We start from the raw sequence: 16,969 nt of genomic DNA, 5'->3' as shown, positions 1-16,969 counted from the left end.
AGCTTAACATGACTGCATGCAATTTCATGTTTTTATGTCCGTATTTGCTAGTAGAGATTAAAGGGAAGTCCACCATTTTGAAGGTGCCCAGGTCAGCTCTGCCCCTCTCACCTCCCCGATTTCACTTCACAGGGATCGACGCCCCGAGCCAGGTCGAGGTGCGTGATGTGACGGACTCCACAGCCTTCATCACTTGGTTCAAACCCGTGGCCCAAGTGGACAGTGTGAGTCTGTCCTATGGCCCCGTCTCGCAGCCCACTGACAGGACCGTTGTGGAGCTCTCTCCGTCCGACTCCCAGTACAACGTGGGTAACCTGAAGCCCGACACGGACTACGAAGTGTCACTGGTGTCCCGGCGTGGCAAGATGATTAGCGAGCCAGTCTCTGAGACCTTCACCACCGGTGAGAGAAGCACACTGCTCTGAGCACAGTTATGACCACAACACCCCCTTAGAATACCTCACCCTGGTACATTTGTGGGCTGATATCTTTCCATTTTTAACAATAGTTTCCCACTCACAATCATAACTTGTCCTATGGGTACAAGCCTCAATTGTTTTTTCCTGTGCTAGACTATTATCCAAACCATACTTGACCACAGTGGAGTTTACAAGGGCTGTGAAACACTGCTCTTGTCATTATTATTATTATTTATTTATTTATTTATGGGCAGATGCCCTTATCCAGTGCCTCATCCTTTTTTGTGGAAATGTCTAGTATCATAATCTGTTGTAGCAAATGTACATTGTGTGTATATCCCATAGGAAACTGCAATGAAAACAGGGCATATCCATGCATATATGGAGATTAAACCATGTTAAAATTGGAATGTGCAAATTGACCATGTTTCAGTTATATAATTGACTCTTTGCTTTCATACAAACACAGAGATTCCCAGTGTTATTTAAATAAATTATACAACCGCTAAGCCTTCAGTAATCAGTCTTATAATAACATCAAACATTTATAAACGTGTTTGTATATATTTGGTTCATTACAAGAGTATCATTGGAACAAAGTGAGCTGATTACCAAAGAGATAAGTGATCCAGCTATAATCAATTATTTATTCACACACAATACAGTAATGCTCTTAACATTTTAACAATTAATCAGGATTGTATTATTGTACATTATATCTGTTTTCTTATTCAATTATCATTAAGACTAGAAATGCAAAGTGCTATCATGATATTGTGCATGAATATATTTGGGTTGTAGCCCCTGCCTAATTTTAGTAAGGACATCAATGTGTCCAAGGAGCATTTAAGCGAAGTAGTGTAAAATATAGAATTAATACTCTCTCAAGATAATGAAGACACATTTTCTGTAATGTGTTGATAAAACTGAAGTGCTTCTTATGTTAAAGTTTCGATCCTATAGCTAGTTAGAATGGCGTGTGAAATGGGCCTGTGTCAAGATTAAGGTTTTTCTGTGCTATTTCTTAGCATCTTGACTAACTACTAGGATCAAAAAACATGATCATACTCCTTAGAGATTCAAGAGAACCTCTTTTGTTTACCATTCCAGATCTGGATGCTCCCAAGAACCTGCAGACTCTGTCGCAGACCGAAAATAGCATCACTCTGGAGTGGAAGAACAGCCAGGCTGACGTGACAAGCTACCGGATCAAATATGCCCCTATCTCCGGGGGTGAACATGCAGAGATCACCGTGCCAAGAGGCCGGCAAGCTACCACCAAAACCACGGTCACTGGTAAGGAGCTTATAAAAGGAAACCTAGAACAACTGTTCGTGCAGGAACAGAAGACAACCTCCGTATTCATTTTTATTTTCTTTATGGTGCTTGGCCAGTGAGAGTGCACCATCTTTCATATTTATTCTATTTCATGTTGTTCTAATTAAGTTTAGATTTCACTAACTCTTGTCAAAAATGCTCCACTTTTGAATCTCTTTAATTATCTCCACCTTTTCTGCAATTCATGTTTTTTTAATGTTATTTTTTTTAATTAATGTTTGCAAATAAGCGTTATGTACCACTGAATTGTGGAGGGAACACTTGATCAGAACAATATTGTGTACAGAATAACTTTGGGTCTGTGTTTTCCTTGATTTCCTTGACATTATTGAAAATGACATGTTATAAATAGGGATTTGTGCTCAAATAGTTCAAATCACTAACAGTTGTAATCACATATTTTGACTTTGACTTTTTGCATTGTAGCAGTTACTGATTCCCTTCAGATTTTTGTGTTTTTAAATTATTCTCTGACCGCAACATTTTTTGGTATATGGGGAAGCTTTTAAGATGTTTAATTCAAGCTGTTTGCTCGTCTCCGGCTGGTTTCAATCAAACCCTTTGTTTGCTTTAGAAAGTGATCTTTAGCAAAACAATTTAAACATTTTCATCACAGAACCCTTTGATAGCAATGCTTTTTGCCAGACTAATTTTATAATACATGCACTATTACATGTAGAGAGTAATGCACCTAAGGAATATAATTTTAGTTTTAGTTTTTTTGTCTGGTTCTCTTCTTTGTTCTGAGGACTGCTCTCCTTTAGAGCTCAGATAATAACTCTAAAAGCTTGCTACACACCTCACGTTCCTACCCCCCCACCACCCAGTTATTATCTCTAATTACTGTCACGCTGGTGATTTTATTGATAATGACTTTGCTTTGCATTAGGTATAATTTCATGCCGTGAGGCTCCTACACAATCACCCTTGTATAAGTTAATAAATGAAATAAGTACAGTAAATTGCAGGACTTGGACAGAAAGCCTAATTACAGGGAGCGGGTGGATTCTCCAAACCCTTCATGTGGTAGTAAAATGTATTCAGCCAAAACGACATATCAGCAAGATATTTGTACATGGTTCGAAAGCAGATGGATTTTTTACTTAACAGTAGACAAATTTAATGTGACGATATCTCTCTTCAAATGTGATCACCCTATAAATCCACAGTAGTGCCATGAGAAAAAAAAGGACATTTCTTGCAAAACTAGTCCCAGTTCCTTTCCCATCCCCAATCTCCCCTTATTTAATTTTTTTAATATGTGTTTAATTCAGTAACATTATATATATATATATATATATATATATATATATATAGCTATGATTTACAAATAAACATCAGTCAATTTACCCCCTTCTGCTCCTTATTGCAAAGGTCTGAGGCCAGGCACTGAGTACGGAATGGGGGTTACTGCCATGAAGGACGACAAAGAGAGCATGCCAGCCACCATCAATGCAGCCACTGGTAAGCATGTACAGAAAATCCTAGGCGCCAGCTAGAAGCATTTACTGCATCTCGACTTTTTCCATGATTTGCTGAATTTGATCCACCTACCTCCTCAGACCTGGATGCTCCCAGCGACCTGAAGGTAAGCGGGGCGACGGAGAGGACCCTTTCCCTGCACTGGAGGAGGCCCCTGGCCAAGATTGACATCTACCGCCTCGTCTACACGTCCGCAGATGGGAAGAGGCAGGAGGTGGAGGTCCCTGCTGATGAGACCTCTAACACGCTCAGTGGCCTGGATCCCGGCATGCAGTACACCATCACCCTGGTTGCAGAGAGGGGTCGGCAAAAGAGCAAACCCGCCACCATCACTGCTTCAACGGGTAAGTGCATGACTTAGACGGTGATCGGGGAGGGGGTCAGAGGCAATGCTTGGCCCCCAGCAAAGCTTGGATGTATTTTGTCTGCCTTCACTTTAGTTTCAGACACACGGGACACCCCAGGTGCCTCATGTTCGGCTGAGATTCAATGAAAGTCCGGTTCATGCAGAGTAAGGTGCTCTGGGATAGAAGCTGTGCCATAAAATGCATCCATGGTTGTTGATGTTGTGTGGCAAAGTCTTCAATCAGGATCTGAAATCAAAAAGAGAAACAAAAAATAGAAACAAACCGCTTTACATTTTGAAATCGCTGCAGATTTCAGCTCGGATCAGACTGCTGCTCTATTTTCTATGGTCGTTTACTTTTTTCTCAGTCCTTATCAGTGCAGTCCATAAATGGCATGAAAGCCAAGCATGGATAGAAGATTATACTTCTTGTTCTTGTTCTTCCAGCCATTGGCGTTCCATCCACATATTCGACAAACCTTTAGTTTAGTATATGGATTTTTTTTCCCTTTCATAGAAAAAAGGGGCAAAAGATAAACAAAACCTTCTGGATTTTATGTTCGTTGCCAGATTTTAGGCACAGTGCGGCAGGCATAACCAAGGCCAAATAAAACAACCCCCCCCCCACACACACACTCCCTGAATTGTGTATGACACACAGATTCAGTTATGAAATGATAGCTGGAAAGCACTCTACAGCAAAATTAATATGACATGAGGGAAAGACAGAGGCATGGTTCAGAATAAATACCCTTTATTGAAATTTTCCCCCATAGCCAAAACATATAGAATAGAGCTGTTCTCTGCCGCACACAAAGCTCATTCATGTGCTAATTGCTGCAGTGTGCCTATCCCCCGTTTCTGTTTGATTTGACCGCGATGAACTATTATACGGTTAAATAAATTGGTTCCATACCTTATCCAGTTAACATCAGCGACTCTCATAATCCTTGTTGTTTATTTTTCCTATTCCTGGTATTACTGTTAAACAATATGCACCACACAGGCATCCAAGCTTTTAAGAATGCAAATAGATTGTGTCTGTGCCCTCCAGGTTCTTGCCTTACTGCTCCTTAATTGCGGCGAGTTTTGAAATGTTTTTGCCGTTACGGTTATAGAAAAAAAAAACATCTACTAAATTTCCCTTCTGTGTATTTTCGTTTCAGAATATTATTTAGTTTAAATGATTGCATATAGCATAATGTTTATGTATTTAAATTCATATAGTTATAGCTAACTCAAGGAAAGGGTAAAATAAAGTATAGCACCCTTATAAAGATGAGAAATGTACAATGATGTTTTCTTCACATAAATGTTGAACTGTAACTGTGTGCTTTTTTCCTTATCTTTTTATACACTGGAGCATTTTTCATAGGCAATGTACCTTGCTTGCACTGGGTCACTTTCCAGGTCCAGGCTATTGTTGAAGGATTAAGGGAATTTAAAACATTTCTATTTGAAAATCTGGGTAAAGAAAAAGTCAGTCTCACCTACTAGTGGTTGATTTTTTTAGTATATGAACAAGCCAGTGAACCATTAATTAGTACCAAGGCTAAAACATTATTGATGTTCATCAGTAATTTAAGGAATTATAATTATGCATTTCAGTAATTTGAGTAAACAAAACAAAACAAACAAACAAATCATACATCATAAATTTGACCTTGATGGCACCCTTTCCCCTAAACTGGACCTCCAAATCACAAAGTTTCTCCTTCATTTTAATTCTTGTGTTTTGTTGTGTGTTTTCTTGTAGCTTCATTCACATTCTATTTAGCTGACTATATCCCTGAACTCACAACTCCAAAAGTGTCAGAGGAAAATCTTATTAGCTTTATGTCTCTAGACGCCACAGATCCCCAAATCTCAGGGATGGGGCGAGAGGATGATATTGGGGCCCTGACAGTTGTGGGCGCTACATCAGATGGATTTCATCTCTCTTGGAATATGGAGGCATTTGATAGTTACACTGTAGAATGTAGAGACACAATGGGATTATGGGATAAAATGGAGACCCATCTCCCTGGAGATGCAACAGGCACTAGAATCCGTGGCTTGAGGGCGGCCACAGCATATCAAATAAGGCTTTATGGAATAATCAATAACCAAAGATCAACGCCACTTGAAGCAGTTGCTGTTACAGGTATATACTATTTAGGCTGCAAGACAGCCAGCATTGTCTTCTGCTCTCTGTCCTGAGCCTTTTTCTTTGTTTTAATTTATAAGTAGATTACCATTAGGCAGGACAAAATATATTATCACAATTTACAAATGTCAGATGGTTCAATAATTTTAAACAATTATATGAAAGGACTGTAAAAGCAGTACAAGTGGTTGCATGACAATTTAAAGAAAGAGCAATATGTACTATTTCTCGATTGCTCCACTGCATATTGGAGCAAAAGCATGGCATGCCCAGAAGAGGTCCTTGGTATGCATGTCATGAGTGGCCATATGGCTTCACCTCATCCCATCTCCATCTGCATGCTGGGAAGGCCAGGCCTGAGAAGCAGAGCAAGTTGCTAAATTGTGGTATAAAATGGGAGATATTTGCACATGCTACCACGCTGAGCAGGGTTCAGCTCAGTCATGTAATTGGGAGTTTGTAAAATCAGGTCCAGGTGACATTGACGCTGGAGTGACTGGAGTTATACTGCTTTCCTACACCACAAGAGTATAACTGTGCAGGTGCTAAACTAATTCCAGTTTTCTGAAGTTCAGTAGATTGACAACATTCAGTCCTGTTTACAAAAGAGAGGGTTACATCAGAGCAGGACAATATGTAGAGAACATTGAAAATGGAGTCCAACAGGCTAATCTAGCCATGCTTCATTTTCACTTCTCCAACATACAATTGTTCAGCAAATTAAATGGATATCTGTCTGATGATATGCTTTGTAAGACAGCTATTGTTTCAATTAATTTTGATGGGTATTAATCCAAACTAAGCTATTATGTGTCCTTATGAGAGGTTTAATTTAAAAAATGGCTTTAGAATCTATTGTGGTTACATATAATGATGCGGTCATCTGATGTAAGAACGTATTTTCAGTATCTTTATCGTCTCCCATTTTAGCTTTTATAAGCAACTATTAGCTCTGCAGGCCAGAGCCAACATATATCATTTGTTTCATCTTCATTGTTTGCCATTCCATTTACATACCATTTAGCACTTGAATGTGCCCTGGAAGAGGATAATGGTAGCGTATTTGTACATCTTCAGCTACCTGCCTCTCACTGGAATGTGGACACGACCTGGTTGTCCAATTGAAGGTTGCATCGCATTGCATGGCTTCTTCATGATTTTGAAGTGTACTGTGTACTTCTGCTCAGGCAGGCTATATGGGACCTTCAAAAATTAATGGCTTGTTCAGGGCCATTAATACCAGCATATGAATGAGCATATGAATTAGCAGCATGCAAGCATTGATCCACCCTCAGAATGGGTGGGAGGGTTTGACAATGCAATGAAAACATGTTGATCTTAGTGACCGATTTCTTTGCTGAAGACAGACAACAACAAGAAATATTTTAAGATGTTTTAAGATTTCAAATCATGGTGAAATGACTATTGTTTTCTTCCATTCTGAACAGCACATTGTGACATAATACATATAATGGTGAATGTTTCATACACAAAAATCCTTTGTCTGAAAGCAATCAAGTTTTTCGTTTTGCTTTTATTAAATGTATCTTGAAATTGTTATTCATTCCACTGTGAAGTAAGCCAAGTATCTTTTCTCTTCCCGCGCTGGCTTAAAATTATACCTGTTAACGCAGCAGCTCTCTGCAGGTTAACGTTTCTCTTTGTCTTCTCCCCGCAGAAGTTATTCATTAACGCTTGAATGTACTTTTGTTTAGCACCTACGTCTACTACAGCCTCTGTGGATGTAGTCTCCTTGAATGTCAAAAGTGCTCCAACGTTAGCTTCCAACATGCAGCACCATCCAACAGTTGCTCCACACATGTCCCTAAAAACAGAAGTGCCATCTACGGTGGCTGTGTCACAGCCCCCTGGCACAGAGCCTGTGAGCTCAAGCCTGGAGCCCCTTGGAGATCTCAACGTCACAAAGGTTACCCAGAATAGCCTGGGCCTGGCCTGGGCCATTCCTGGTGGACCATATGATAGTTTCCTGGTAGAACTGAAAGATTTAAAACAGTCCAACAAGGTTTATGAGGTTACAGTGCCAGGAGATGCCCGACACACTGACCTAGATGGCTTGTCCTCTGGCATACTTTATGAGGTTTCACTGTATGGGATTGCCCAGGGAGAGAGGTCACTGTCTCTCAAGGCTATTGCCAACACAGGTATTTCATCCATGGTCCCATGTTATCATTCCACCTCCACCACCCCCACCACCCCCACTGTAATGTCTGTCTCTGTTTTCCTTCCATCTTCTTGAAGGTTATTCTCCAAACTCACAAGCGCCAGTTACTTTCTATTACAAATAAGCTGTCTGATATTTAATGAATGGGAAAGTTTTTTACTACGCATGCCCAAAAGTGCTCTGCCTGAATCCACTTCAGCAAGGTCTCATTTTGTTTGTAAAATGAACTATAAGGAATGCTGTGTACCAGTGCATGGTATGAGAAAACTAAATTTTGGTTCCAAAACTATAATGAATGCACGCTTTTTTTTTAAACAAAGTTTTGTCTTTTATTAAAAAATCTTCCAATCAAACACTCTGTCAATTGCTCGTTTACAGGCTGATTATTGTACTACATGATAATTAGTAACTGGTGTTGCTTGGATTAAGGTATGTTCTAGAGCAATGTTAAAAATGTATTGAAAGACATGCATGAATCAAAGTAAAGCATGATGATACTGATGACTGGATCTCTGTATACTAGTGACTTGCTGGAATACAATTGTTTGGAGTGGATTTAACTCACTTACTTTGAATGAGCTATGAAATGTATATAGGGTCTGCTGAATGTGAAAGTAGAATCTGGTTGTTTTCAAAGCACAAACATTTAAAAAAACCTTTTTACGCAATCCAGTAGGATTGTCAAGGGATTCAGTCAAGAGACTGAATGTCTTGTCTCAAGTTTCACTTATACATCATTCTTGTTAAATAATATTTTTTATTTTTACAGATTCCATTGCTTTTCCATTTCACATATTATGTGTTACACATCATACATTTTTCCTCCCTATCATGTTTATAAAAAAAATACTTTTCTTTCTGGTGTTTTTCACTCCCATTCCTCCATCTCATTTCTATGTTTGTATAATTTTCAGTGTTTTGTTTTATTGTAAGCATATTTTATTGACAGCACAAAATGTAATGTCACTATTGTTTCAACAATGCAGGGAGAGGGGTTTGCAAGAAGCTTTGTCTGAAAGCATTTTTGTTTTAAAAATTAATCCCCATCATAAATTTAAAAAAAGCAGAGAAGCTTTTATTTCTAGAACATTTAAAGCTAATAATTATACTTAAATAATATGATTGAATATTGCAGATTAATAGCATACATTTTAATTTCACATTTCCTCATGGTGATATTCCTCACTATAAAGAGTGAATAGGAGGCAGCTGCTTTTTAAAAATAACATGTTCAGCGCTTTGAAAAATATCCCTAAAAAAAGCACTTGCATGCTCCCTTCCTCTATCTATTGTTTTGTGTTACTTGTTTTTGTCTGTGTGTTTGTGTTTAATGTGTTTGGTTTTCAATGTGTTTTGTTATCCAGAAGAGGAGCCCACGCTTGGCATGCTAGTGGTCTCAGATGTTTCTGGGGACAGCTTCAATTTGTCGTGGGGCGCGGCCGACGGGGCCTTTGAAAGCTTTCTCATTGAAGTTACTGATGCTGAGGGCGGGCCTGACTCGCAGAACCACATCGTGTCTGGTGATGTCAGGAACCTGGGCATCACCATGTTGAAGCCCAGCTACTTGTATAAGATCACCCTGCACGGTCTGGTGCGCGGGTCCCGCACTCAGCCTGTCTTTGCAGAAGCCCGAACAGGTATTCCCTCGGGGGTTGGGATTCCTGCAGCTTGCGCCTTTTCTTTCTTTCCTTTTTTCTTATTTCAGATTAACCTGTGGTGTCAAGCAGCAGTTCGGTCACATGAGCCAACCCTCCATCTCCATCCCCCCCATCTTTCCTTTTTCTTTTTATCTAGAAATAAAACTTTTTCATATCATTTCACCTGACAGCCACTGTGTCGCTCCTATCCCAGAGCGTGGTCTCATATCCAATTGCTGCAAACAAGTGAGCAACCAGCCAGCCATCGCCATCTTGCTGCATCCCTCTTTCACATCATTCACGAGTGCATGAAGCCTCTCATTCCCATACAGTGCATTTTGGTGAGTCCTCGTTTCCTGCAGTGGTTGCAAAAACACCCTCACCCACCACAAACCCATTCATTCATTTCATGTTCAGCCTAGGAACAGCTTGTGTATGTAGGGTCCAAACGCCTAACACTACAGATAGTCCATCTGCCTGTTTAAGACATGTCTTAACTAAAGCGGTCCTTACTGGACCACTTCACTGTCAATGTCAAATGTGTCATCATCATCTGCTGGACTGACACCTCGAATGTGTGCAACTCAAACTGGTATCTGCATCCTGGGCCCTCATGATCATTCAGCAGTACTCTTCGTACCTTAACACTCCTCTTGTAGACATTTCCTAAGACTATGACAATGACCAGGTGGTGGACAGCTCTTCAGCTTTGAAGTCTAGATCTTGTGAAACCCCAAAATGCAATGGTTGCAACATTATATGGCTGATTGCTATCATTTTTTTTCATAAGCATTGGTAGTTTGTAAATGTCAGACGCCTTTTTCTGGATTGGACCTTGTCTGGTTCTTGACATACACACAAATGTCCTTTGACAATTAAAATACCATTTAGTGATATTTTTTCCTTGTTTTCATTAGTGTTAAGTGGTCTAGATCTGCTCTTCTAGAGTATCTTTCAGTTGGATTTATGTAAAACCTTTTTTTTTTTTTTTCCAGTTTCTGTGTGTGTATATATGAATATATGTATATACATGTGTGCTTGTGTATATATATTACAATATACAGTAGCCATTATTACTCCCTGGGGATTTTCTATGCTGATCCATTAGGCTAGTATAAATGTCAAGGGGGGGGAAATCTGAGATCTTCTCCACCTGGTGTTCTAGCCTTGTTTGTCTGATTGTTCATTGGCTGGCTTTCATCTGCTTCGGAGAATGTTCTGGGGCTTCTGAGAAACTACAGCTACTTCGTGCATGAAAACTCCATTCTCCTCTCTACCATCACTCAGGAAACTGTTTAAATCTCAGGACATACTGTTATGACTGCAGGGTCATATTTTCCAATAACCCATCCTTTTGAGTGGTTTGCTTTGACACTACAGTGTACTCTCTAACCACCTCTCTTTGTTTCTTAAGTCACTCTTAAAAGCTACTACTAATTACAGGCCAGAGACCTGCTGCTGTCACCAGCAGCTCCCTTCTCCTCCCTCTCCTGCTCTTTAATGTCCTTTGATGTCTTATTTGAATTAGTTTTTTTTATATATAATTAAAGCTTTTCTTTGTTTCTTTTTGTTTGTTCTGTTTGTTCTCTTGTGAAGTTTGGCCAAGTAACAATAAAAGGGTGTTTTGAGCAATAGGGACATGGATTGAGATGTTTAAAGAACACATAAACTATTTTAACAACTGGCTCATAACAAGTCAGTGCATAATTCCTTTAACGGGGTCTCAGCACTGTTAGATAAGGCACCTTCAGTTTCCCTGCCCCTCAAAAGCACACCATCAAATCAGATTCTCCCATAGAGGCAGTTTTTGTTTTGTTTGTCCTCTTGATGCTCAAAAGAATTAAGTGAAACCTATTTTGTGGTAGCATTCTGTGTCAAAGAGTCCACTTTAACTTAACTTGCCCAATAGAAGGAAGTTTCCATTTGCACATAAAATGCTTTGCTAAGATTGTTTAATTCTGCCAAAGGAAGCTTTGCCAGAACGTGAAGTAAAAAAAACAAAACAATAAAGCACTCCAGTTCTGAATATCTACAACAGAACTGTCTTTTTTTAATGTATGTTGAGTGCAAGACAGTTATCTAGCACATTGCACTGTGTGCTCCATTCCAATATTTTTAGAACTCCACAGTCTGTGTCTGGATTTTTTTTTAAATAATTAAATAGGGTACACCTACAAGGACAGAGTGAGTAGAATAAGAGAAGGTCTCCTTTGAAAGCATAGGCACAGAAATAAACAAAAGGCTTACATTTATTTGAAAGAGCAAATTCCACCCCGTACATTATATAATTAATGGCAGCTGAATTTGATCTTGTATGTGGCTTTTACACTTAGTTATAATAATATTGTTAATAAAGTCTTGCATGTCATTCAAATGCCTGTTCAAATGGTAGATAAACACTGAGCAATGTTGAAACCTATGAGTGATGGCTGGATCGTTTAGTCAGGAGTAATAGAGTCTCATTATAAGACCTTAGAAAGTTTTATTAACTGTAAAAGGAGTGAAGGATCTCCTTCAAATACATCATTAGCTTTTGGAAATTCATAATATATAAATAAAGTTTGTCATCTACTGTAATGTGGTAGTGTATCAACATCCCATAGTCTTAAGCTCCATAGGTTTTTAAAACTGAGACATGCTAAACTTTGTAATGGCTTACGCAGTATATCTTGATGAACATGTTTTAAAAGACAATAATTGTTTCTCTCTCTAGTGGCAGAACCGACAGTTGGCAGTCTGTTTGTGTCTAACATTACCTCAGAAAGCTTCCGAATTTCCTGGAATGGCACGGAAGGGGATTTTGAGGGTTTTGTCCTGGAGATCATAGATTCCAACAGGCTGATGGAGCCCATGGAATTTAACATAACCAGCCATTCACTGTTCGCTGATATCTCAGGGCTGAGCCCCAGCACTGACTATATAGCCTACCTCTATGGGGTTGTCCGGGGTGTCAGAAGTCATGCTGTCAGTACTGTTGCTTCCACAGGTATTGCAATTGCTTTCATTTCACAACAGGGTGTTAGTCCTAGGAAGTCTGTGTTGATTTTATTACAGTTTGAGGTGGGGGTAACATATCCATTGATTTTAATACTGTTGTCCAATTTCTAAAGCCATAAATTAGCTTTTTAGTGTTCATTTCCAAAATTTGGTGTTTGTTTAGTCAGTTTCAGAGGTCCTTACATTGACAAATCATATTATTATTATCTTGAGATTACCAGTATGAACTCAATCTTCCTTAACAGCTCTCTTCACTACAAAGACTTGTTTATATTTAGCAATCTTCACATGTGAGATATATTTATATAAAGTGTAAATTCTCAACTCCTAAGCAGCTGCAAGTATTGCATATGTTTCAGAATAAGACGTCTTACATGTATTTTTTGCATTTGTAGATTAACAATTTTCCATCTGGAGTTTATTAAATCTTTTTTTTTTTTAATGCAAGTCTCCACTTTTACATCTGTTTTTGTTGTGCTAAATGTGTTACTTTTGTAGACCCAGGAGCTTCCAAAAGGTTGTGACACTAAACTGCGATACCAGCAGTAAAATACAAGTGCATAGTTTGTATTTTTGAAATGGAAAAATAAAGTGGTTTTATTTGGTAGGTGTTGGGGAGAGGTGGTAGTAGGGAGGCCAGCAAACAATGGGAAAGGGTCTGGAGGAAGGGCAGGGTTGGGGGTGTAAAGAAGAAGGCGGACAGGGGGGTGGTGGTGATTGGGGGTTGGTAGCTCTGGGTTAGGAAAATGGGTTGGCAGCTCGGATACATTGTTTTTTTACAAATCAATGCTGACTCTTTTCTCCTCTGTAGCTGCAGAACCTGACTTGGGCAAACTAGTTGTTTCTAAAATTACCTCAGAAAGCCTGTCGCTCTCTTGGACGACGAGAGAAAGGGCTTTTGATAACTTTGTTGTTGAGATCAGAGAGTCTGCTTTGCCCTCGCAGGCAATGGGGCGAACTCTGTCCAGTGGGGCGCGCTCCACAGTAATTTCCGGGCTGAAGGGCAGCACACAGTATGACATCAAATTATATGGCAGCTCTGGCAGCCAGAATACACTGCCCTTAACAACCATAGCTACCACAGGTATTGTATCTCTCTCATTGCTCATTTTATTTTCACTTATTCTGTCCTTTTCTTGTTTTAATCCTCCCTGTGTTTGAGTAACTTTATTTAAGTCCTGAAATCTCATCCCATATGTAGTTTACTAAATTCTCCAGCTATCTTTCCATTGATGATATAATGAGAATTGTGTTTATATTCATTCAAATACAACAGGTTCTGTGACTGTTGAGCAATAGTCATTTCTGTGCCAATTAAAAAAAAAAAAAAAAAAAACTGCATTCACTTGATAGAAGTATATTACCCCTTTCCATGCCTCACACACCAGGAAAAGTGATTGTTAACATGAGGGCTGAGATTCAACAAAAGGAAGTGACCTTGCAAAGTGCAAAGGAAACATAAAAATGGGTTTCAATATGTCCACACCTGGGAATATTTATGCAGCTGACCCAAAGGCCAGAGTCACAACAACTATAAATTACAAGTTGTGGAGCACATAAAGACATAAGTATATATATATATATATATATATATATATATATAGACCCTGACTTTAATGGTTCTTATTGAGGGTCCCATCATACGTTTCCAATTTGCCATCTGTTGTTCATGTGTAATTTGTATCTCAGAATTGAAGTTCCAGCACTAAAGACCTGAGCTTTCACATGTAAAGCCACTAAGGCTTGAGCTGAAACTATGCCGAGACATTTAGATACAGTAAACCTTTTTTTATATATACATTTTACATTGCTTTTACATAACAGTGGCATGTTTAAGTAACATATTGCATGCATGTTCTGTAGTTTATTTACTATAATAAGTTAAAAGCCACCACTACCATCCCCCTTTGAAAACAAACAAGCATCAATTCTCTTTTATTCAGAGCCAGATCCAAGACTGGGCACTCTAGCTGTGTCAGATATCACCCCAGACTCCTTCACCCTGATTTGGAGCACGGTGGCTGGCACGTTTGACGGCTTTGTCATCCAGGTCAGAGATTCTGACATGCTGTATAACCCCCTGGACCTCACAATGCCTGAAGGTGCCCGAAATGCCAGTATCAAGGGCCTGGCAGATGCCACGGGCTATAACATTACATTGTACGGCCTGTCCCTGGGACGCCGCACGCCCCCTCTCTCGACTTTTGCCATTACAGGTACTGCGTAATTTATCCATATCTCAACTGTTTTACACAATCATCTAGTGTAGTGCTGCTGTTAAAGGAACTGTGATGTGAAAGATATCTGATAATGAGCCAAGAGATTGAATTGTAAAGGACTGTGTGACTGCATGTCAATTGTATGGTTAGGCTACACTATCACCTTCTTGCCTTGATCTATATCTAAAAGCTACAGGCCCTCAATCAAACTAACAGAACTGCAGGTTCGTTAGATTTCTGGGGGAAAGTTTACTGCAAAGCAAAGGTTTTCCCCTCAACTTTCCTCGAACTTTGGGCTGCTTTTAGTGAGGGTTCTCAGTATGCACTCGCAGCCTCTGTCACTCTGCTGAAGGCTTCTTTTCATTCTCTTGCTTTGCATTCACCAGGTTTCCAGCAGTTTGTCTGTGAACGCAGTCTGAAGCAGCAATAGAAACTGAAGAAACTAGGGCTGTATGCGCTATGCACACTCATTGCTATGCTTGCATGCTAATGCTTAAAAAGAAAGCTATTTTGATAGTAAATTAATCTGTAAGCACAAACTAGTTACCTCTGTTGTTGGCAAAAAAAACGCAGTCCTACATGTGGTAGTGTAATCCTGCCTTTGAGAGGACCTTGTGAGTAGACTCCAGTAGTGTTATTAATGATGAGACCACTAGGCGGCAGTGGTTTTAACTGTGGTTGATAGCTGTATTGTCTAGAGAGGATGGTGTTGAAGAAAGGAAGACAAATTAAGCCATAACAATAGAGCAGCACCCTTTAAAGGAATTGCCTGCAAGGAGAGATGCTAAAAGGTTGTGCAGTTGTTAAAACTGACTTATTTATGATAAGGATATCTATCTGTCTGGATATTTATGTTAGGCATTTATTTGTCACAATAAAATAGTTTATCTCTGCCCCTAATAACTTCTGCTCCAGCAGTGCCTGTAGGTCAGTCTGAGGAAGGGGATTTACAGCTGCTTTATGTTAGCACTCAGAGAGAATCTGCTGTTTCTCTTTGACAAAGTGGGAAAGCCAAAGACTTCCTAATGAAAAGTGACAGTACAGGGGGATTTGCCAGCTCTGGATTTCATTTCCCCCAGTTCTGGTGGCAGTAATGCCTTATGTGGTTTGCGTTATTTAAGTTTAAAAAAAAAAAAAAAAAAAAAGCTAAATTGATCCGGGAGGTCTGTAACAGCAAAGCCTCTTTCATAGTCTGTCTTTTGGGAGTTGTTTAAGAGTAACAAGTGGGCTTTGTTGAAGAAACATTTACCCTCAAGCACTTTTTTTCTCTCCTTGTATTTTTTGTTCAGGAAGCTCAGTCACGGGCAACAGAGCGCGTTCTCTCACTAACTGGCCACAGACCACAGCTGATTTCCTGTCGCTTCAGCACATTCCATATAGTGTCTTGCACTAGGCCAGTGTTGCCCAGATTCCAGTCCCAGGGATGAACCAGGTTTTTGGGCCTAATCAGCGCATTATCAGATATGGTACATTCTTCACTCACTGACAACACCCTCAGGTTCTGGTAGCCAAAAATGGCAGTGAATTGTGCATAACTTAGTCTAAAATATGTCTTTCCAAAAACATGGGGGAAAAAAATGAAAATGTGGGCTGTTTTGTGGGTCCCTGGGAATAGGATTGGGAAATGCTGATTCATCATCATGCATCATCTCCAGCTTTGAGGCATGACATCCATGATAGTGTTAGCAGGACCTGTCTGGGAGGAGGCGTGTAGCAGGGCTGAAGTCTTTCGCCACTTTCTTTCCGACTTGACACAAACCTCATTTTCATTCTTTCATGCTGGGCTTCTTTCCATTGAGTGAAAGCTGATGATGGATGTTGATTATGTTGGTAGATACTGTATACCAGTGTGCATTATTTCTAATGTCTTTATGTTGCATATTTTAGATGTTATAACTTTTATTTTTGTGTACGGTTTATAACAGATTTTTTGTAATGTTGTAATAAAAAACAAAAAACACTAATTATCAGGAGCTGGATATAGATCAAGCAAAGGCAAAAGCACTGCCCTCCCCAAGTAAGCACACCCAGGACTTCTTACCTTGCCTAGCTTACAGGATTAGGACTGCACTAGTCACTGTCCTTCATTGCATCAAGGGGTAGAAGTCTTGAAAAATTAAACATCTTTCTTGACCTGAAGAGCTGACCTTTTTACCTAGAGTGTTGCACTCGTATCTGTTACTGAACCACGTGCTCTTCCTAA

The 16,969-nt window shown here is 39.6% G+C and overlaps 1 protein-coding gene across 3 annotated transcripts in view; it reads left to right on the top strand.

Moving 5' to 3' along the window:
* LOC136758605 (tenascin) overlaps positions 1-16,969 on the top strand; it is a 50,826-nt gene that overhangs the window by 22,959 nt on the left and 10,898 nt on the right. Inside the window, exons 7-14 of one of the 3 annotated variants that reach the window (XM_066713135.1) lie at positions 133-402; positions 1,530-1,715; positions 3,132-3,221; positions 3,320-3,583; positions 9,278-9,550; positions 12,264-12,536; positions 13,359-13,631; positions 14,491-14,763. In XM_066713135.1, the coding sequence (XP_066569232.1) occupies positions 133-402; positions 1,530-1,715; positions 3,132-3,221; positions 3,320-3,583; positions 9,278-9,550; positions 12,264-12,536; positions 13,359-13,631; positions 14,491-14,763 (1,902 nt within the window). The remainder of the gene's footprint in view (positions 1-132; positions 403-1,529; positions 1,716-3,131; positions 3,222-3,319; positions 3,584-9,277; positions 9,551-12,263; positions 12,537-13,358; positions 13,632-14,490; positions 14,764-16,969) is intronic. The other 2 variants (XM_066713133.1, XM_066713134.1) reach the window with 2 other exon arrangements.

The sequence above is a fragment of the Amia ocellicauda genome, chromosome 9 (genome assembly GCF_036373705.1).
Source record: "Amia ocellicauda isolate fAmiCal2 chromosome 9, fAmiCal2.hap1, whole genome shotgun sequence".
NCBI lineage: Eukaryota > Metazoa > Chordata > Actinopteri > Amiiformes > Amiidae > Amia > Amia ocellicauda.
Note: the sequence above shows the minus strand (reverse complement) of the source record. Positions and strands in the feature narration are given on the sequence as shown.